The sequence below is a fragment of the Ascidia mentula genome, chromosome 8, assembly GCF_947561715.1.
Source record: "Ascidia mentula chromosome 8, kaAscMent1.1, whole genome shotgun sequence".
Lineage (NCBI taxonomy): Eukaryota > Metazoa > Chordata > Ascidiacea > Phlebobranchia > Ascidiidae > Ascidia > Ascidia mentula.
This window is the reverse complement of record NC_138573.1, coordinates 13,228,736-13,250,489: the sequence shown is the minus strand read 5'-3', so window position 1 is coordinate 13,250,489 and position 21,754 is coordinate 13,228,736. Positions and strand designations below refer to the sequence as shown.

The window sequence follows — 21,754 nt, the reverse complement described above, 5'->3', positions numbered from 1 at the left end:
AAATGTTCTTGGAAATTTTCACAATATTGGTTACACACGACACGTTTTGTTCACTGATAATAGAAAAAAAAATCGTATGAACGTTCTTATCACTCGAAACACTGCAATCTATATTCGTTTCGAATCGGCTTGTAACATTTTTACATTTGCAACAACTCATGTGTGTAAAGTGGTTCATGCGTAGCCATTTGTGGAATTGTGCATTCATGTTCCTTTTCAATAAAGTGCATAAATTTAAGTGTAAAACTATTTTTGAACCTTTGTACAACCCTTAGTTACGTACGTTTAGACCCAAATATCTTAGGTAATTAAATGAAAATCGTTTTCCTATCATATGTGAATTATATAGCCTACCTTTAAATTTTTGAAGTTGTTCCAACAAAAAAAATGTCAAAAAGTGTTGGATTTGGTACTGGAGGAATGTTTGGTGGTGGATCTACTGGTATGCTGCATTACTTGATAACTATAGTTAATGTTTGCAATATTTCACTTTTTAATCTTGCTTCGATTTAAAACAAACTGTAATCCGGCAAATCTGCCATACTTTTTTCAAAGCAAAAATAGAAATTACTTCCAATAGCAAAAAATGTGTGAAGATTCCAAGACCTGAAAAACGTTTTTGAAGTAGACTAGTATTCCTATTTGAACAACAAACTGGCTAATTTCCTTATTTGATTTTTATTACAACTTGCAGCTTAACATAATTGTAAAAATATTTTCTACAGACCCAAAGAAGTCTGTTTTCAATTTTGGCGGTTCTGCTTCAACAAGTGCCCCTGCTGTAGGAACTGCAACACCATTTGGTGGTGGATTTGGAGCAAAAACAACTGGCTCAAGTTTGTTTGGAACCACATCAACTGCTGGTATTGCTTTAACACAACCAGACTGTTTGTATTGAAAGTTAACTTGTTTAAAATGTCACACTGAAGAAAAAAGTAGCAGTTAGCACTGAAGAAAAAATAAGCATTATTATGTCACTATTTTAAAAGTCTGACCAGAAAAAAACATACTCATCGTTAAGCGAAAAAGTTTCAATATGATACTTCGTTGTTTCTGTTATGTCATGCAAATTTGAGTTTATTTTTTACATTTTAATAACCTTTTGATTTTTGGTATTACAACAACAACAACTTTGTAGCTAAAGTAGTAAATCTGGCTGACATAACTGTTTTTGTTTGGCAGGTTTCGGTGGCACTGATGCAAAAAAACCATCTGCATTCAACTTTGGTGGTGCAACAGCTTCAAGTGCACCAACATTGGGAGCTTCCACAGGGTTTGGATCTGGTTTTGGTGCCAAAGGCACTGCTTCGGGAACAGGTTGGCTTGTATGACATGTATTTGTTGAAATAAACATTGCTCATAAATACACCAGCATAGTTTGGTGGAAAATGTCCTGAATTTGAATTCCAAATCATTGATTAGGATTTAATTTTTCGAAACCAACCACTGGGTTTGGGGCCAGTACAGGTGGAGGATTGTTTGGCCAACCTCAGCAGCAGTTACAACAACAAGCTCAAGCTAACACTCCAGGTATACATAGTAGGAAAATATGTCTGTGAGTTATAGTGTTCGAACACCCCCCAAACCCCACAGCATGTTAGCACGTTGTTTTGAGGGGTATGGAATAAATACATTTCCATGTTACACAGGAATGAAAACTATGGTCAAGAAACCTGACAACTCTCTCATATTTTTTCTAGATCCGCCATAGTATGTGTATATTGAATTAAACAATGTGATTTAATCGAATTTAGGGTTCCTAGATCCCAAAGAAATTTGTTACTGTAAATTCAAATTTGTTCTATATTTTCGGAAGCTTGGCCATAAGTTGGTTGGTCCACACAAGATTTTAAACTATGTAAAAAATGCATTTTAAACCAGTTAATAATTGTTAACCTATTCTCAAACCTTAGTACTAAAAGAATTAAAAACAGTTACATGCACAATTAGTTTTTAAAATGTCTTTAAACATAACCTGACATTGCATGCTCAGACAATGCAGCTGCACTTCTTCTGAATACGGCCACTGCTCTCTCTGCCCCACTTGTATTTGGAGATGAGCGGGATGCCATTATCATGAAATGGAATCAGATTCAGGCATTCTGGGGTACAGGAAAAGGTTATTATCGCAAAGATGGTTCCCACATCAATTTCGACCCACAAAATCATTTCTGCCATTTTAAGGTGGGGAATTTAACCTTAACAATTTGCCAAAATTAGGAGTGCAAATTTATACAAGTACTTTAATCGAGGTTATCGTTTCTGAGATTTGTGATTGTTTTCAACAGCAGTGTTTTAGAAAATTGAATTCTAGGAATAATGGTTATTTTTGACAGGTGTGCTTGGCTGGATTTTGCAGGGTGTTATTACCAAATTAAAATCCCAAACTTCATTTATAATTGCATAAACTTAAATATTTGCTGTAATTTACACTATGTTCTAGGCTGTTGGTTACAGCTGTTTGCCCACAATGAAGGACAGCGATGGTTTTGTTTCTATTGTATGCAATAAAAAGGAAAGCGAAATGAGGACAGCTGGTGAAAACAACATTTCATCGGCCATTCACAAAATCCTTGGAGCAAACGCCAGCTTGACAGTAAAAGTGGATTCGATCAGGCCACTACCAGATGACAAGTATGATGAGTATATCGCTGTTGCAGTAATGCAGGTTTTCTAGTTTTTTCATGTGCAAGCACTTTTAAAAGATTCACCAAACTAGGGACACAACAATTACAAATGTATCAGGGTTACTTTTACTGTTCTTTTTAAATTGCAGAAGGCTGTCTTAATTTGTTTTTTTTCCAAAACCAAAATTTTTGTTTAAATTGATATGAATCACCCTAAAATTTAAAAACAAAGCACCAAACCGTAATGCACAGTTTGGAAACCACTGCTGTTAAGCATGTTGCTGCAAACCTATTTCTCTTTTGTGGGTTACTAGTTTTTATAAGAATTAAAAGTTTTTCTCATGTTAGGCCTCTTTGGTAGTGATCTTGATTCAATGAAGTTTAATGGGGTAAAATTGTGAAAAGTATTAACAAAGATAAAACGGCAGCACTTAATTGTTTAAATAAAGAAAGTTGACAATGCAATTCACAAAATGTAAATATATGTGCTAGTTTAATTCAAATGCATTCTTCTTGATTTAAAAAAACCTTCCACTTCTCAGGTGTGAGTTGACCATATATGTGTCTGAACAATCAAGCACGACTGGTGCTGTGAGACGTGTGTTGGCTTCTGAGTTGCACCGCTACATGCAACAAAACAACATTCAACAACAACTCAAACAACAAGTGTTGATGGAGGCTTGTGTTCCGAGGGTTGCTATAACAACTGAACAGATTGAGAGGATTCTTGCTAATCCACCAGCTGGTGAGTAAGATAAAATAATACTTTTTTTTGACATCTAATATTTACAAAACTATCACTGAATACCAGTACCTGTGATGTATTTTGTGTATCTATGTTATACAACCGGTCGTATCAGTCTCTGGTCTCGAACTTCAATAGCAACAGTAGCCAACTGGGGGTAAAATTGACTTACCTTGGGGTAAATTTTGCAAGCAAGAAATTTGCAAACTTTTTACTGTAACTCCAACTGGCACAAAACCGTTACTCACCGCAGGTTCTTAGTGAAACTCTAAACCACTCCTATAATTATCCATCATATGCTGTATTTGGATGATAGAAAATAAAATTTTTATACCACAGAATTGAAATAAAATACCTTCTTCCGAGCTAGAAGTAATGCCATGCTTTCGCATAGCAAGGCAGGATCGCCCCACTGCGCAGACCCTTTATATTTGGCGATCACAGCTCTAATATTCTGATCATAAGGTTCACAGGCTTCGCAGCCAAGGCATTGCAGCCAAGCTGGATCAGCCCCTTTTCTCAAAAAGTCGGAGCCTGGTTAGCCCAGGGTCGTGAGTTCAAACCTCACCTGGAGCTTGATTTTTCAGATCTCGCTCCGACTTGTCGGGAAAAGTGGCTGATCCAGCTTGGCAGCAATGTCTTGGCTGCGAAGCCTGTGAACCTTCTTCTGAGCTAAGTCTGTTTAACCCAAAAGAACATCTTAATTACGAAACATTGTAGAATCGTTTCTAACCAAACATACTCACCGTGATCCAATCGATAGTTCGTGGAAGGTAAAGTATATCCTGTAGTACCCCAAAACTTCACGTATTGTTGCCCGCTATTTTTATCAAATAAAATGGACATCAGTGCCACACAGATTGTGAATTCAACTGAGTATATACATATATGTTTCGGGCTTGCAATATCATTCCACAGAAGATGGCTCTTGTGAGTGTTTGATATTATTCGTGTTTTTCTATTTTCCTGTGTAGGAATCGATCCAGTGATCTGGGAGCAAGCAAAGAAGGACAACCCCGATCCCCAAAACCTCATTCCCGTTCCCATGATTGGATTTGCTGAGTTACGTAACCGCTTACAACACCAAGAGTTTATGTCCAAACAACACCAGAGCCGATTGGATGTAAGCTTTTTTTGTTACGTTTATTTTGAAATGAACAAATTTGAATTTACATAGGGAGCTCCATGTTCACACCGATAGCAGCATGTTATGCTTTTTAATTTGGATTAAATACTCACTTTTACACATTTGTTGTGTAATGTTTTTTTTGCATTAGTCATGTAGCGTGTACGTTTTTTCCGAATTTGAATTGTTTTGCCACCATACACTATGTAGTTTTCTATGGGATACAAACTATTTTTGCACAGGTTAACATTTTTTTGCACTCGTTTTCCAACTTGTACCTGATCATCATATTTGTGATACTTACTACAACCCTGGCTGTTGTGTTAAATTTCTATGGTTTTATTTTCTAGATTCTGAGCAAGGGTTTGCACGACATTCAACAGGAACAGGTCAACGCCCAATCCAAGATCGAACAACACAAGAGGAAACTTCTGGAACTTTCGCACCGAGTACTCAAGGTGGGAAAGAGCGCATTAGCTTTGATTTTTTTCTGTAAAGATATTTGACAATTCCAATCTCCGGGGTTTTTCCCTAACCTTCCAAGCGTCACAATGAGTTTCAACGCTTAAATCAAGCGCTATTGTATATATGGTAATTGTCATGCAAAAGTACGTGTATTATGTAAATGCGTTGAGAAGAATTGCAAATTTCAAGCTAATATAAACTGGAAAATCGAGCCTGTTTGTTGCGTAGGTAATTATATCGCAAGAAATTATCCGAAAAGCGGGTTATGCCATACAACCCGAAGAGGAACAACTTCGCGTTCAGCTTGATGCTATTTCGAATCAGCTCAACGCTCCAACCCAGTTCAGGGTAGGTTCAAGTTATTTTCGTTGTGTGGTTTGTTACAATGCTGTGTCGAGGTCTTTATTTCATGTCATATAGAATAACTACTGTAACTCTCCATTACGTATAATGTTAATTAAATCTATCCTACTAAATATATGTGTACAGAGCTTGGTTATTTGCTTGAACAATTACTTACAGTTTTGAGTGTGTCGAGTGGATCTATACCACAACTATACACAATAACCTGGCGATCACTTATTTAGACTTTTTTACATATCTTATTGCTGTAAGTTGGGATTACATCACAGGAATAGAAGATGTCCATAGGGGGAATATATTTTCCTGCATTTTACCAGGCTTATTATCCTGTTACTACCAAGTGATTCTTGTGTATGTGCTACTTCCTTTGTATGCACCCTTTATTGGTTTAGGTCCAACAAGCGGTAAAAATGTACGTATCTATCCAACAGAGTCGACTCAATGAGCTTCTCTCACAAGTTCGGATGCGCCACCATGCCGCCCTCCCTTCTGCTCTCGGAGGAGCCACCACGTTGGATCCCGATTCGCTCTCCGAAATTCAAACCCACCTCCGGAAGCAGCAGGAGGGCCTCAGTACTCTTGTCAAGATTGTCACTGAGGACTTTCAGGATCTGAGCGTGATCGAACGCACCATACTCGCCGACGACCAAACTCACGAAATGCGCGATTCCTCCGCCGGTTACCATGGTTACCGTCTTCATTCTTACCGATGACATATAGAGGCACGTAGCAAATGTTTTATCCGTGATCACGATTCGAGTTACCTCTGAGTTGGGTGTGTGCGACCAAATATTAAACACTTTTTGTTACGCCCTTAGTAAAATAACGAGGTGCTGGTCATGTTGAAATGTCAAATTCACTCCAGCACCAGTTTATAGTGGATTAGAAGACTCCATAAACTTAGTTGCTATTCATCGTTTGATAATTTTAAAAAATGGTTTCGAATGCGGTTTGTGTGTGCTAATTCTGCCGAGCGTTTAACTGCCTGAATAAATGAAACTCCATTAATGGCATTATTGCAGGTTTACTAGATAAATACTTCGGCAAAAAGAATTGAAGAATACCAGGTTCCGAACACTTCCTAAAAAACACGTTTGAACAAAATGACTTGTAATGATACAATAAACGTATTGTTTGAAACACTGCACTGACAATAACAAAAAAACACAGGTCGACATTTTGCATTTTTAAACAACGCAGGTATCACAGTCTCCCTTGCAATTCAAACAAACAAAATAATTCGGAACAAACACATTATATAGTTTAACCACCGGTTATCGCATGCTCAGACAAAGAATCGACGCGAAAATTTTCCCAATTCTTAAAATGGACAAAACATGACAAAACCTAAAACTATCTTGTCAAGTTACTTGCTTCGGCAAATGCGTTCAACAAGGAAGAACTCAAGCCCGATGTGGGGGCAGCTACGTTGCTAGGCAACGACCCACTCGGGGATAAGACGTCATAAGGACTTTCGTAATCTTTCTGGATCGGAAACTCCGGGAACCACTCAGGTCCTGCTGGATAGGATTGGTTGTTTGGCGAGAGTAGCAAACTGCTGTCCAGGGCCGTCGGAGGGTTGTAAATTTCATAGAGGCCAAGTATGGAGTAGTAAATACCCAAACTGGCGCAAACCACCCCGGATAAGAAAATAAACACGTCCACTGCTATGTGGCGCCATTTCAATTCGTGCCACTTGAGCTTGATGTGGAAAGCACAAGGAAGCAGGAAAGCCAAAGATGTACCTGTCAAGCTTCCTGTAAGGCCCATAAGCAGAGCGAAGTGTGGAATGAAAACACCCATGACAAGGGTGCTGAACACAAGCAGACCGCGAAGGACGAGAGCCCAAATTTGAAGGTCGCCCGTCGCGGCGTAACAAGAGGGAAATCCCCGCGATTGTTTTGTTTCTTCTGTATCCAATGTCTGTTAGAAAGAAATTGTACTTTGCAAGTTACCGGTGCTTTAAATTATACGGTTATCATCAACATTTGGGTTGAAATCATTATTATATACGTCTTTAAACGGCAAACTTTATTTGCTGACAACTTATGCCCACTTCCCAAAATAACCTAGCTTATATTTCTCGGCGAACAGCGCAAAGATCCCAACAAAAGAAAAGCAAGTCAAAAACATGTTCTCTAATTCGTCTTACCAAAATGACTGATTTTAATCGCCTTCTTTCGCCCTCGCCATCTTCGCCTGATGGTGACGTCACAAAGCTTGAGGTTTGTATATTTCGCGGTTCTTCTTGGACACCGCTCTCATCTAAGTCACTGTAGGCGTTTCTCTTAGTGCCAAATAGCGATCCCCAGCCACCCGTGACATTGGTAAAGAACTGCTGTTCGATAACCTCCAACGACTGGTAGTAGGGCAAAGGATAAGACAGCAATGCTTTGATTACCAGCACTACATTGACAGCAGCTCGCAGGCCTGGTGGTAAGTTGTCGGTGACCACGTCTTTGGTGTGCTCAGCCCAAGTTAGAAAGCATACCAAGGCAAAAAGGGCCTTAGTGACGCACGACGCCACGTACGACCACATAAGCATGGGTTTAAACTTCTCGGGCTTGTCCATGCTGCCCTCTAGTGTTGGTAGGAAAATCTGTGACGTGTAGCTGAATACGATGACGCCGATGGAAACAGGAAACTCCCGCACATCGACGCTAAAGTTCATCTGCCAAGGAATGAATGTTAAAGTATAAACATCATTTTTGAGTATTTACATTATTGGGCAATAATGGGCTTACACACATGTAACAAAAATTTTACATCGTTAACATTTGTGACGTCACTTAAAGAATAAAACCTGTGATCTTTCTAATTTTTCGGTTATTTAACTTTTAAACAGCAATTAAAAAGATTCCTTTGGTTTATAGCGGCAACCGTAACAGTTTTTGATTTTGTTAATATCCACATAGCTATAGTCAATAATGTACATAAAAGACGAACTAAATATATTCAAAAATTTTTACGGTTTTGAAAGGCGGATTTATCAAGTCTCCTAGATAAGGGAAAATATTCTGTCCGATGTAACCTTGATATGTGATCCGACCTCACCAAGTAACACCTAATACACATATTACACCTACCTGTTTCCAGGCCCAGGTTTGTATTTTGCTGAAGCAATAGAGCATTGTGATTCCAAGCACGACGAGTTGGGCGATTGAGCAACCCATGCTAAGCCTCGATACCGCCCTCAAGTGCCGGAGAAAGACGCAAGGCAGAAGAACGAATGTAGCAATTACAGACCTGTAAAAAAAAAATTTTAGTGAACAAAAGCAAATGACACAAAGTGAAATTAGAAAACGTCCATATGAGTCCTTATTCTTTACAATTGTATTTATGTACAACGCAGCCATTATTGCATAATCACCAGACTTGAGACTGGCCATAAAGCATTCGAGACATCATTTTATTTGTGTCTCAAATCATCTGAGAGTGACGTATTTTATTCACACACAGTATTTTGTATCACAACTTTCGTACTGAACAAACAGTCTAAGAAACACTTTTTTAAGATGTCAATTTGACTCACCATCCTGTTTCGGTTATCGCAGCCCGCGGAAAACTGCTAGCCATGAGGTTGCCAGACACCACAATGTAAAGAACGCAGGTCATCAACAATTCGATCAACTGTGAGACGTTTACTATCAAGCTGCCGAGGTAATTCCCCAAACATGCGACAGCCACGTCTACGTATGTTGACCTCACCTGCGAAACCACCAATAAATCCTGAATCAAAACTAAACAAAAACCCGGATCGTATACTATATTATAGATGGTAAAAAGTTTGGTGAGAAACTTGTATTGATTTTAAGGCCAAGATGCTTTTTACAGGATTAACACAAATTGTCCGTTTTTAATGACACAGCTACATTCTGGTATTAACCGTTGGTCGCCAGAATTGCTAAAATTAAACGAAATGTCAGAACGCATAAGCCTGTGTGAAAATAAGGGCGAACCCCAACTGTGTCAATTCCGTTTACAGATCAAACAAAAACAGTCAAGTGAAGTTATCAACAAGGTTAAGTTATCAACAAAGTTAAGTTATCCAGCACAAGATGGAGCAAAAAATAGTGCTTACTCTTTTCTTATTACCGGATCCGTCAATTTCGTACAAACAGTCGATAAGGATGGATCCAGTGTAGTTGCAAATAATCGCTGTAACGATTATCAACAGCAACCCCACATATCCTCCATGCATGAGTGCGTACGGAAGGCCGAGAACAAACATTCCCTGTAAAACGATTATGTTTATTTAAAATTCACATGAAAATCTGGTGTGCGTTGCATTAATTAAACGACCTAATTGTAAAAAAAACACTTATTCATTACGTCATTTGTCTTCGCTTTATGATCATCAAGTATATGAAAAAATGTTTTCGCCAAACAGATTGTTTTTTTGATTGTTGAACATTGTCCTGGTAAAGTTCCAAGAAGCATGCTGGCCAAAATTTATGATTCGTCTCCAGGCCCCAAAGCCTAATTGCTTAGCTCTGCAGCGCAATGTACATTTGCCGAGATAGTGATTTTTCATTAGGCGCTTGTTATGGAGGACACTCAAGAGGGGGCTTCGAAATTAAGATTGACATTAAAATAGGTAGAACCTTTCCCCCGCGGAATGGTTTTGATGAAACGTTGCATATCGCTAATGTAGCTCATTTGTTCGATCCCTATCAAAATGCTGCGTTGGTCGTAATCCCTATGAACAAATCGATATACGAAGACAAGTACTCGTTCGATGTTTTTTTGTGATTTACGCAGTTCCCTTCCGACGAATGTTTTCTTTTGTGAATATTGACTTCGAAAACGGTTGTAATTCGCTCTGATGCTTTTCAATTTACAAAAGAGGTCGCTTCCTTATTCGAAAAAACAGCCTTTTTGAAAGGCCAATATTTTTTTGGTGGGAAACATCTTTTACCATTGTGTAAGCTGCAGACAGATGGCCACTGTTTCGACCTAAAAAGTCTCATCAGTGCAGCTGGTGTGGCTTTCAGACGACTTTGCTGACCAAACGGCCAAGCGAAGACTTGAACTTTGTGGTGACTAATGAGACCTTTTAAGTCGAAACAGTGGCCATCTGTCTGCAGCTTACACAATTCATATTATTGGCTCCAATTTGCTTATCTTTTAACATGTTGCAATTCTCGCGGATTTTGCAATAACGGTTCTCTGACATAGTTTAACGTCGAACGTGTGAGTCGCAAAGTCCTTGCTCAATCGCAAAACTTTAAAGTAAGACAGCGCACCTGAATAGCATTGGACATATTCCAGCCCGCGTCCCACACGGTTATATCGGGTTTGTCGACCCCGCCAACAGATTGTCTTCTCTCGGGGGCTTCCAGATCCTGGTACCCGGTCTCACCGCTGCAAACACTTCCATCACACGGGGAATCGCCACCGCCGATCAGCTGGCCGTTGGTGTTTTTGACGAATGTGTCTTTGATCGGAATGTTGTGTTTCACCTTGGCAATTTTGGACGTAAGTTGTCCGAAGAAAGAGTCGTTGCTCATCGTGATACAGTTTTTGAACAAAGTAGTAATTTGGAGCAACAAGATATCTGTGACGAAGCTGAATCGTTTGCATAAAGAAAAGATCACTACTTTTAAGACTCAATATAGTCGCTATTACAAACAGCACAGAAAGCTAATAAGCATTTGTTTCGCGCAAATACTACTTTGAGTCGTTGCGAGGACGTTTTCCTGCACTTGCAAATAAAACTATGCAGTATGCTGCAAAATCTGTTTAAACTGTAACTTGTCAATCGGCTTCAGCTGCAACTCAAGATTGTTTGACTATAAATGCACATTGCAGTAATGAGGCAAAACTACAGAGGAAAAAATCCACTTGCAACTGCTACGTGATCCTTGCTTCAATTGCGCCCGACAAGAGCGCGACGCACTTATCGTGCGTAAATCCTTCTTCTCTTACGTGATTGATGATGTACCAGAGTGGCCCTTTATGAAGTCCATTAACAAATCATCAAATTTAAGCCTTCGAGAAAAAAAATTATCTGATTTAAAAGGCCAATATGCGCAATGGATTTCACGCCCAGGAAAGGCCGGCGCTTAGAACAAAATTGCAATGTAACAAGTACGTTACAGTTAATTGCTTTCAAATGAATGCAAATCCTTCGAATGGACGCAAAATCTAGGATAATTAACAAAATTGGCTTGCAGCTACAGAAAGAAGGTATCTATAGCGAGAACGCCTAATATTGAATACTCATGGCCGCAAACGAGCGTAGGCAGCGAAGTTTTGAATGCAAAATTATTATGTTGTTTTGACTGATGGCTATCACTATCAACACAAACGGAACAAAACAGTGTGTTGTCATATGAAAGTTTAAAAGCCTTTTGCGGCACAAAATATCCAAGATATGTGAGTGGTATCGCGTATAATACCAAAACGTTAAAAACTTAGTGATGCTAATGGCATACATGGCAGGCCTAGCTTAAAGTGAAAAATTGCATAAAAACAACATACCCCACTTTTATGATTATAAAAATGGTCGGAAGACGTAAACGCTTTTTCAAAGTGACTTTTAAGTTTAATTTGAGTTTGTTTAACTTGAACATCTGCAGCACATTCTCATTAAAATTAGGCTAGAATATATAATTTCGAATCACTGCCGAACGGTTTTTACATGTAGCAACTGAAAAACTGTTCAAAAACAATGTAGGAAATATTTTTGCGCGACTTGTTTTATATTTGAAGTGCAACACCGTATAAGTGTTATGCAAATACCAAAAGGCACCAAACATAAACCTCTAGCTCAAATATATTAACTGTCTGCACCTCACGACTTGTGCGAACAAATGAAAATTCTTTGCAGGTCCATTAGCTCTAACTCGCTTTGCGTCAGCCAAATAAAAGTAATTACCATCACTTTTTTTGTAAACATTTACAACTAGCTAAAATCAACATAAGGCAATGACATCGATTGCTTGCCGCATTTAGTGGCGATGCGTCTCAATAAAGCCGTAAACATTAAATTGGAAGCAATTGCAAACACAGGCGCGCAAGTTCCAAGTGAGCAGTTTTCGCCAATCAGAGATTAAAACAAAAGCTTAGGAAGGTGAAATGCGGCGAACCGCTTACTATCAAAGAGAGAAAATTGTCTACGTCGCAATGGGAATGCTCAGCGATTGAAGCGGAAAATAACCTGGATTATACGACAGCGAATTAATGAGACCGTTGGGTAACAATCGATGAGCGGAAGATCGAAGCACGACATCGCGCCATGTTAGGGATTATCAGACACATATTTAAAAGTTGGGTAATTTTGCGTTTCTTGCAAGATCCTTATTACAGTAACAGTTTAAATTTGCTCTAGACTCGTTTTTCAGGTGTCAAAAAGTGCAATAAATGTGCAAAATTGAGAAGATACAAACTCACCCAATCATTCCAAGCCTTTGCCGGCGATACAAATTCGTAATTATGCAAATAATTTGCAATCCTAAATTAACATCACGCATTTGACCCCACACAGACAAAACAGGGCCCAAAAGGTAATTAGGCAAAATGAGCACGCTAATGTCTTTGTCAATGAATTTGACAAATTAAACCAAGTGTTTCGACGTGCTCACGAGACCACAATTTTTTCATTCTAGGTATGATACAAGGTTTAAGAAATGGCTTAAAATTATTGGGTCTTATTGCTATCATAGACTGACATACTAAACCCATGTTTAGTTTTGGAGTAATTCTGATTTTGACATACACATTCCTCACAGTTGCCGTATTACTGTCATATTGATGCCATTCTGCCAAATAAAGCTGTCAATTTGGGTGTCCATAAATGTTCTGAATTTATAAAAATTCACAAATGAACGGGTTTTTAACAGCCGGAACAGGTCCAAAACTTTGTTAAACGTCGTGAGTGCGTGTAGTTATATATTCAAATTAAATAAAAAAAATTCTTGCATATTGAGAAATAAAGCCTTATTATTTTTAGGTGCCTTACGAAATGTATTTTTCAAACCATCACTGAGTATTTAATGTGGTGGTATTGTACGTGACACCACTCATATTTTGCTAGATATTTTTTGCCGCAAAAGGCTTTCAGACTTTCATATGACAACACACTGTTTTGTTCCGTTTATGTTGGTGGTGAAGCCATCAGTCAGAACAACATAATAATTTTGCATTGCCGCCTACGCTCGTTTGCGGTCAAGTATTCGATATTAGATGTTGGATACCTTCTTCATATTCAATCTAGCGCCAGCAGTTACAAAACGCTGTGTCGAATCTTTACATCACAAATTAAACAAAAAGCCTTATAACACAATAGTTTTATTGCGCGCAAGATCGCAATTCAAACTAACACTAAAATAAAATTTCAAAACGTTTTTTTGCATGTTTAGTAAAAGCACAGACTGTATACAAATCGATATTCAAATGAAAGCGGGTGGCAATTATCCAAATTACTCGTCACCCACATTCAGAAGCATAATCATGAAATACCACGTTCAAACGTGTTTTAAACCCGCGTTGCCTACTCAACTTCTACCGACGACGCAACCGTTAACTGATCAAACTCGACATCTGGTTCGTCGTATTCTTCCAACAAGTCATCATCACTATCCTGGCCGGTCAGTTGTTTCAGGTTGGCCCGCAATATTTGATTCCTTTCCCTCTCCATAGCATAAGCAATACTCAAAGCAATGCTCTCTTTAAGGAGTGCTTGGCATTTTACAGTTGCCTGTAACGGTCAAGATAGTAATATTTAGGCAGAATCGACCTCTGAAACTGGTTTAGGTACTTCGTAACCAGACGACGTGGTACATGTAGAATTTAGTGCAACGAATAAATCTAATTTTCTCAAAAATATTTTTGTAAAGGAATGTACTGAAATTTAGATGTAAGGTAAACAAGTTTGTAAAAATTCTATATGAGCGAGGACGTGGTGTGTACACCATGATATTGGCTGTGCTATTATGACAAAAAGATAATGGAGTGCAACCGTAATAGTGATACTCCATGACAGACCACTAAAATGACGTGCCACAAAATGCGTCACGTAGGACTCAAAACACATTGTATTATATCTCGAATAGGGAAAAATATTCGCGGAAATTGCAATATTGTTACGTAATCACGCTACTGGCTTCATTTCCAAATAATAACATACAAAAGAAGCATTTTTCAGGCTGATTTCTGATTGTATTCATCCATGCTAAAAAGCAAGCGACAGAAGTGCGTGAGGGCGTGCAAAGGTTTTTTCGCACAAATAACATGAAGAAGTTGATTCAAATTCACCAACCTGATCAAGTATTGCCTTCAGAGTTCGAGGTGTGTATTTGTCATTGAGCGAGTTTCGCAGGCTTAAAAGACTGCAAAAATACATCAATTGTAATGTACATCGTGCATAGTATTTGCACGCGTTACAAAGGGACACATTTTTTTGGAGTTAATGAATTTAAAGCCGAAAAAAAGTTCACGCGACGAAAATTAATCCACCGTTTTTTCGGAAAGGGTAAATGTGTGGCGGTGAAAATCGGCACAGATCGTTAATTGTTCCACTGCTGGTAGTTTTATACACAGTTCACAATGTTAAAATTATTATTAGTGACGTAAGATTATTGAAGTGGAATTTACAGACGTTTTGCGCAAAACCGGACAAAGTGTTTTAGAAGAAAGGACCCCCATATTAGACCATTGAATCCACTCTAAAACAGAGAGCTTTAAATACAAACCTGTTTCGATGCCTTTCGCGCCGCTCCTTTTCCAGAACTCGATGCACTTAAAAAACAAATTTAAATACAATCAAATGTTAGAAAAATCGCACTTCCACTTTACAGCACTACTATTTACATGCCAAGCATAATTAATAAACGTTTCAGGATTTTATTTCAATAAATGTCAACACTGAATGTATAAGCAAATACCTACTCACATCATTAAATTATGTGTGTTTCACAACCGAGAAGTTACCACCTATTGTATTTAATGGGATGCATCACAAATGACATATTGAATTTGTACATTTGAAAAATGCACAGTCTGTTTCACCTTCAGATATTCGTACTTCAGAGTTGGGGTCCAGCTCTACAGCATCCAACTCTCTGCTATGAGAAATGCCAGCATGCCGATTTTGGGAAATCTTATTTTTTGTAATTTTGGAGTTGTTGATTTCATCAAATTGACTGAAAGAATATATCACACTTTAACTTATTATGTTACACATTATAATGTCAAAAACTTTACACATTTTACTAAAATACAACAAACAAATTAAAACTTCAAAATACAATGAAAGGAATTCTGCAAAAAGAATTTTGAAATATTCATAACTTTTTTGGAAGGCTTTTCTGGCTCTTATCCTGGAAGGGTTTGGGTATGGTTCTGTATTTGCACACCTATCTTAATTCCTAGATGCGAGCAAGAAAATCAAATAATGCTTGCAACAGGAATATATTTTTTGTATATATTACAAAAATATTTGAAAGATTCCTTTGTTGTTTTTTTTTGCTTTAGTTGTTTTATAAATGTTTTACACAAACCTTACATACCAGCTTTTTTCAAATGATACAAATTTTCTTAGAATCTCTGCAGGATCAATACTGGATTCCATGACATCGATTTCTAAATCAGAACTATTGTCGGAATCATCTACATCTTCCTCATCCTGTATAATTAGGTGACATTTGTAAAGCAACATAAAAAATTAAAAGTGATTTGTCTTGCAAACATTCACCAACACCACACATGACATTAAATTTACCTTGGACGAGTTGCCATCAGAATTGGTTAAAACTGCCAACAGTTCTTTGCACTTTGGCTTTTGTATTGCCGTTGTTGAATTGAAGTGTTTAGATTGAAGCATGGCCTGTCTTGACGAGTTGGGACAGTTCTTCACTGACACATCAGCCTCTTCCTGCATGTATTCATACTTTAACAATCTATCTTAATTTTGATACAGACCTTCTGTTAAAGGCTGTAAGCCAACATTTACCTGGTGTTGTTGAATTTGGTTGCTAGGTGATGCATTCTCCACATGCTTATTAAAATCAGTGTTCGTAAGCTGTTGGGCCTCAGCTGTGGCTAAGATTTTGTGATCACATAATGGAGACCCAAGTTGGTTTAATTTAGTCTTTCCAACACATGATTTGACATTTTCCAAAGCACTTGTATCAGAATCACAGATTTCTTTTGTTTGATGTGAATTTAATGTAGTTTCTAAAGGTGAATCCAAAGTGAGATCAATGAAAGGGATTTTAGGTATTATATCAGGTTTCATTGCTTCGGACAACGCTGTTTTGCCACCAGGTACTAAATTCTTTGGTTTTGTTTCATCTAAACATTGAGACTCTTTGGGTGTTGCAGAGTCTTCATGGTCACTTTGTTGTATTTTTGGGACACGTCCATACATTTTAAATTTTTTCCAGGGTGGTACCTGTATTTCATGCGAGACATTTATTGAATCTGTTGCTTGCATGTGGAAATCGCCATCCTCTTTTTTCCCTATTATAGGTTTGTTTGCTGTGTCCGACTGAATAATAAACACATCATGTTTTTGCCAGTACAACATTAACAACAGAAATTTAGCCTACTTTGGAAGAGTTCCCAGTGGAAAAATGTTCTGCAAAAAAGATGTGTTACTACCTGTATTAAATTCTTTCATTTATTTTTGTTACCTTTTCCATAATTAAAACAATCCAGACCAGTGTTTGCAGCTTCTTTCAGATACTACATGCAAATATAATAAGTTTACTCTAGTTAACACAAAACCAGCACATTTTCCAATTTCTACCTCGGATTTATGAAGTTGAGCATCAACGGAACAACTGTTCTTTGAGACCAAACCACAGGAAAATTTCCTTTGCAATTCTGTATTGATTTTCACAATGTTTTTCTTGCCAATAATACCTCCTGAACTTATAGTCAAGGTGATCCTCTTAGATGGTAATGCATCTTTTTTGGGGCCGTTTGCAGGGGATTTTGCCTCATTGTTTGCAATTTGGGAATCTTTTTTTATTATTAGTCCTTTATCAAACACAGCTGCATTTACTGAAGGTGCAATTTGCCCCGTTTGTTTGGTGGCATGTAATGCATTCACATCCATTATATGCGCTGTTTTTGTTGCACTGCTATTAGCTGTTACAATTGAATTTCTGGATGGTACAAATGAAACAGCATTGGACATTCCTCCAGAACAAAATGTTGTTTGGGTTTTTGGAGGAAACATCTGCTGACAAGCTGACTGTGGTTGATATAAAATGTTGATTGGAACACAACCTGTATTGCTTACTTTAAGTAATGTTTGACTGAAGCAGTTTCTTGCTGCATCCAAACGTAAACTCAAAGGTTTTTTAGAATTTGGCGTAGTTTTTGTTCTAGTTGTTGGTGATTCTTGTTCTGTCCCATGAGATATTTGGATAATGCCATTGTTGATCCCTTTGGTTTGGTTTAAGAAGGGATTATTAGGCACTGGCAAAACTTGCAAAAGTCTAGGACAATTTCTGGTTTGGCAAGTAGCTGAAGCTGTTGGACAGGTTTGTGAATGGGACATCACTCCAGTTGGCGGTCTAACATGGGTTTGAAACATTAAATTGTTCTGTATATATTTCCCATTCACCATTGACTGCAAATGAGTATTGCCTACATTCGACTGAACGGCTGACGTATTTTGCAACAAAACATTCAAATTGTTTTTCTGTGGATTCGAGCCCTTGATTTTTGCAGTAGGAAGGAATAAAACAGGTTTTACCTCAAAAGCACTGTGGCAGGGTTCAACAGCACTTGCACTTTTCATATTAACACCAGAAATCCTGGGGACAGTTATGTTTCTACATGGAGTGACTGCAGTTATGTTGGGGTGCTTAACAATTTCAGTTGCAGCCAGAGGAAATAGGGGCATTCGCAAGGACAAAGGTGGCTGATTACTCTGCAGAATAGATGGTGGACAATACCAAACAGAATTTGGCTTTCCTGTATAAGCAACTTCTGTTTGCTTACTTAATGGTAAAGATTTCATTTGCCCCACATTTGAATCACCATCCAAAATATTTGAATTTAAACATCCTAATGTACCAAGTTTGAAGGCTTTGGGTTTTTCATAATGATTACACCGTTTTTTGTTGATTTTAGTGTCTGCCTTTTTAACTCTTTTTGACTTGTTTTGTGTGAAATCATTTTTGGGTTTTTTGTTGTGCCTTTCTTGTGATTTGTGCTTAGATACAGTTTCAGGCCCCGGTTTGGAAATATCAAACACTTCAGCAATGCATTTGTCATCTTGGTTTTCACTCATCTTGACATCCAGTTCTAATATTTTAAAAATTGAAGCTGTACATTGCATTGCTTTTATCTGTACTTCTTCTGGTGAATTCATTCGAGAAACACGAATCTAACAAGCAATTGCATTTGTTTTTGCATAAAACATTATAATGATGAAAACATACTTCCCATGTTATTCTAACCATAGCTTAAATATATTGTCCTTAATAGAATATGTGCTACTTTCCCATCACTTTAACTTCGACTTACCAATGTTACTGGATGGTAGAATGGCAAAGGTGCTTTCGAAAGTGGGTAAGGAACTTTTGACCTCATCATATCCCCAGCACAACTGTTCAAACCCTCTACACAGAAATCTCCAACTGCAGAGCAAGTGTACTTTCCCATGTGGGTTTTCTACATGTACATACCAATTTTTTTTTGAAATTGAGCAAATGTTGACTTGTATCACATACTTTTAAGTCAACATGTGCATGGATGATCGCAGAAAGAATATTGTTTTTTTGGTCACTCCAATCACATTGAGACAAAACTTTAATGTAAAAAGTCTTTGAAAATGAATCTGTGCAAAACAAAGCCCATTCAAAAATATGACCCACTCGGGTACAGAAATGCAGTTACCGGTATTATTTGAATTGAACTTTAAAAACATTATTCCATTTGTTGTAGAAATAATGGTATCCAAACCTTTGCCATTCTTTTCGATAATTTTCTTTAAAAGGAAAAAAAGTAGTGGTCACACAATACAAAAAAAAATTGCCACCTTACATTTTTTTCTTCAACAACTTCATTTGCTGATTTCAATTTCATCCTTCGCTTCTTTTTTAATGATTCTTTTGGCAATTTTTTTAGACCGTGATTTGTTGTGAAGGTAAGAACTTTCCCTTTTTTAAAGTTTTGTTTCATTTTCAATTCAATTGGACGTACTCTGGCTGCTGAATATTCTTTCTCATTCTGACATTACATATATACTTGAATGTAAGTAATTTTTACACTATCATGAAGTTACAACAAATTGTTTTTCCTGCAATAAGAAAATATTACAAAAAAAACTACTTTGACCTACTCTTTTTTGTAAACGAGGAACCATGCATTTCTTCATGGACATTGTTGATGGCAGAATCAATACATTTTTTCCCATGTTTATCTTTTTCCAGCGTAATTTATGCTAAAAAACACTAAAAATCAAAATAGAGGTTTACAAGATTAAATATAACTTACTCTTAAAAGCTGTATTTTCCATCTTCCTTTTCTTTCCATTTTGGAAAGAAAAACCGGTAAATCATAAAAGTTCCTTTCAGCAAACATTGATAAAACTCTAGAACTTCTGAACAGTAACATTACATATTTGAAGTTTTTGCTCCATGACAAACGAACTTTCTCATACCTCAAACACTTGTAATTTTGTAGAACATTTCTGGTCATAGTAAGTATTGGCTTTTGACTCTTAGTTTTGTGCTTCGTAAAAAAATCTGTAAACATGCAAAATACAAACATATTTATTGACAAATGTGTAATTAAAACCTTACCGTTTTTCCATTGGGCATCTAAGTTCAGCACAATACGTTCTCGCCTTTCCTTTTTTACAAAAACTTTTTTTGCAAGTTCAGACAATGGTACAAGTTCATGATAGTCATTCACCAAATTAAGTGCTACCACTGCATATTCAGCTAAACTTAAGGAAATAGTAGTCAAAATTGAGTCACATTTGGGGTGTTTTGGAGGAGGCCTTGTATATAAATCATTCATGGATTTCAAAACATTTACTTTAATTCTTTTGAATATTGGACCACTTGCACTTCTTAACTGGTGACTTTGAGATGCCCCAAACCACCTTCTTTTTCTTCTCTTCACTGTTTTTGTCAAATCTAAAAGATGTTATGATTGAAAATGAAGACTAAAATGTTTTTTAAAAAAATATATGGATTTATTGCAACTTGCTATTTTAGCAGTATATGTGTTAAGACTCACTTTTCAAACTGTCACAGGAAGTTTCTAGAGTTGGAAAAGTTGTTGTCTTGTCAGTTTTACTTAAAGCATCTTGAAGTGTTTTTACATAACCAGATTGTTTGGTTGGCACATTGTATATGATATCTGCGGGATGATTTTCTGCAATATTTGCTGAACAATGCAGTTCATTATTTTCTGATTCCAGTAAGTAATCTAATTCTTTGCTACAAAACACTGAAAAATCCTTGCTTGTATCATGCTCATATTCAGCCTCCTCCACTTCCTTACATTTCTCACCTTAAAGTAGAAACAACTATTACAGAACATGGTGGAATATGAAGAAAAATGTGTATGGATAACAAAAATCTTACCATTGTGGTGTTGCTGAGTGCAACTGTAACTGCAAATAAGAAATGCATGAGAGTTTATATTTTTAATTAAAAATATGTGAAATTTCAGTAAATATATTTAAAAATCATAACACCTCAAATTTATTGCACAAACCTTGCAGATACAGATGAATTGTTTTCAACACTTTCTTGTTTCTCTTCTGCATTGTCACTTGCAAGGGAAAATGTTTGAAGAATTTTTAAACCAAAATCATCAGTTTCAGTGTTTGAACTATTTTTGTGCAAAAATGATGTTTCAATAGAAAATTCTTCATCGTGGTCTACACTTTCAAAATGTTTTCCATGATTTAACTCAAATAACCATCTTGGTAAACTTGATAGAGATATACATGTTTTACCATGCATAAATGGGGATATATCATTTACTTTCACAACCAAGTTGGCTTCTACATTTGGATATTCCAAGTGTCTTATTTTTTTTCGACTGGATGGCATCATCTAAGCGTGAGCATTTCCATGAAAGACCATTACCTGAACAACCATAAAGTGTGACAAGGCTATGTGTAGTATATTTGTTTTAATTCATTACAACTTACTTATCCCAGAGATACAACGTGGAAGAAATTCTAGTTTAGTACACTTTTTGCCTAAGTATTGAATATAGATGCATCTAAAAACTTTTAGACAGAGAACTTGTTTAGATATACCCAAAATGTAAAAAAAATAATTTCAAATAGCTTAGGCCCACGTCAAACACAAATTGCATATTGATATTGACTAGCGTCAATAAATTTAGTTTTGTTCTTCGCAACTATATGCCAAAGGCAGTTATACTGCTAATAAAGCAACGACCAATCGACATCTTCGCGAACTGTTATCTGCTAACGGATTG

At 37.1% G+C, this 21,754-nt stretch overlaps 3 protein-coding genes across 3 annotated transcripts; 1 reads left to right on the top strand and 2 right to left on the bottom strand.

The window, feature by feature from the left end:
• The first annotated feature begins 222 nt into the window (after window positions 1-222).
• Window positions 223-6,323, top strand: LOC145911165 (nuclear pore complex protein Nup54-like). The gene is made up of 11 exons (XM_082998418.1): window positions 223-442; window positions 726-863; window positions 1,183-1,317; window positions 1,423-1,530; window positions 1,994-2,184; window positions 2,444-2,634; window positions 3,170-3,372; window positions 4,347-4,495; window positions 4,849-4,956; window positions 5,192-5,311; window positions 5,758-6,323. The coding sequence occupies exons 1-11, from the start codon at window positions 388-390 to the stop codon at window positions 6,037-6,039; spliced, it is 1,680 nt and encodes a 559-aa protein (XP_082854544.1). The 5' UTR covers window positions 223-387; the 3' UTR covers window positions 6,040-6,323.
• A 356-nt stretch (window positions 6,324-6,679) lies between these two features.
• Window positions 6,680-10,605, bottom strand: LOC145912000 (vesicular inhibitory amino acid transporter-like). Its single transcript, XM_082999431.1, has 6 exons — window positions 10,573-10,605; window positions 9,408-9,560; window positions 8,859-9,034; window positions 8,413-8,572; window positions 7,479-7,997; window positions 6,680-7,249 (listed from the first exon to the last, which is right to left on the bottom strand). The coding sequence occupies exons 1-6, from the start codon at window positions 10,588-10,590 to the stop codon at window positions 6,680-6,682; spliced, it is 1,596 nt and encodes a 531-aa protein (XP_082855557.1). The 5' UTR covers window positions 10,591-10,605.
• Window positions 10,606-13,621: 3,016 nt separating this feature from the next.
• On the bottom strand, window positions 13,622-21,542 carry LOC145911174 (uncharacterized). Its single transcript, XM_082998428.1, has 22 exons — window positions 21,459-21,542; window positions 21,017-21,393; window positions 20,884-20,912; window positions 20,534-20,809; window positions 20,092-20,430; window positions 19,950-20,034; window positions 19,784-19,889; window positions 19,629-19,730; window positions 19,331-19,516; window positions 19,184-19,274; window positions 19,018-19,124; window positions 18,812-18,958; window positions 17,079-18,671; window positions 16,963-17,014; window positions 16,879-16,907; window positions 16,281-16,817; window positions 16,050-16,202; window positions 15,838-15,953; window positions 15,338-15,471; window positions 15,022-15,067; window positions 14,589-14,658; window positions 13,622-14,027 (listed from the first exon to the last, which is right to left on the bottom strand). The coding sequence occupies exons 2-22, from the start codon at window positions 21,358-21,360 to the stop codon at window positions 13,821-13,823; spliced, it is 4,749 nt and encodes a 1,582-aa protein (XP_082854554.1). The 5' UTR covers window positions 21,361-21,393; window positions 21,459-21,542; the 3' UTR covers window positions 13,622-13,820.
• Between the last annotated feature and the right edge of the window lie 212 nt (window positions 21,543-21,754).

Bases quoted from the DNA above. Each gene is read 5' to 3' on its own strand.
- LOC145911165 (XM_082998418.1), top strand. From the start codon at position 388: ATGTCAAAAAGTGTTGGATTTGGTACTGGAGGAATGTTTGGTGGTGGA. The intron at 1,318-1,422 runs GTTGGCTTGTAT...ATCATTGATTAG, and splicing joins AGGCACTGCTTCGGGAACAG to GATTTAATTTTTCGAAACCA. The intron at 4,957-5,191 runs GTGGGAAAGAGC...TTTGTTGCGTAG, and splicing joins TTTCGCACCGAGTACTCAAG to GTAATTATATCGCAAGAAAT.
- LOC145911174 (XM_082998428.1), bottom strand. From the start codon at position 21,360: ATGATGCCATCCAGTCGAAAAAAAATAAGACACTTGGAATATCCAAAT. The intron at 16,203-16,280 runs GTAAATGTTGGC...GAATACATGCAG, and splicing joins ACCAAATTCAACAACACCAG to GAAGAGGCTGATGTGTCAGT. The intron at 14,028-14,588 runs GTTGGTGAATTT...TGACCGTTACAG, and splicing joins TGAAGGCAATACTTGATCAG to GCAACTGTAAAATGCCAAGC.
- LOC145912000 (XM_082999431.1), bottom strand. The intron at 7,998-8,412 runs GTAGGTGTAATA...ATTCCTTGGCAG, and splicing joins AAACCTGGGCCTGGAAACAG to ATGAACTTTAGCGTCGATGT. The intron at 7,250-7,478 runs GTAAGACGAATT...TCTTTCTAACAG, and splicing joins GATTAAAATCAGTCATTTTG to ACATTGGATACAGAAGAAAC.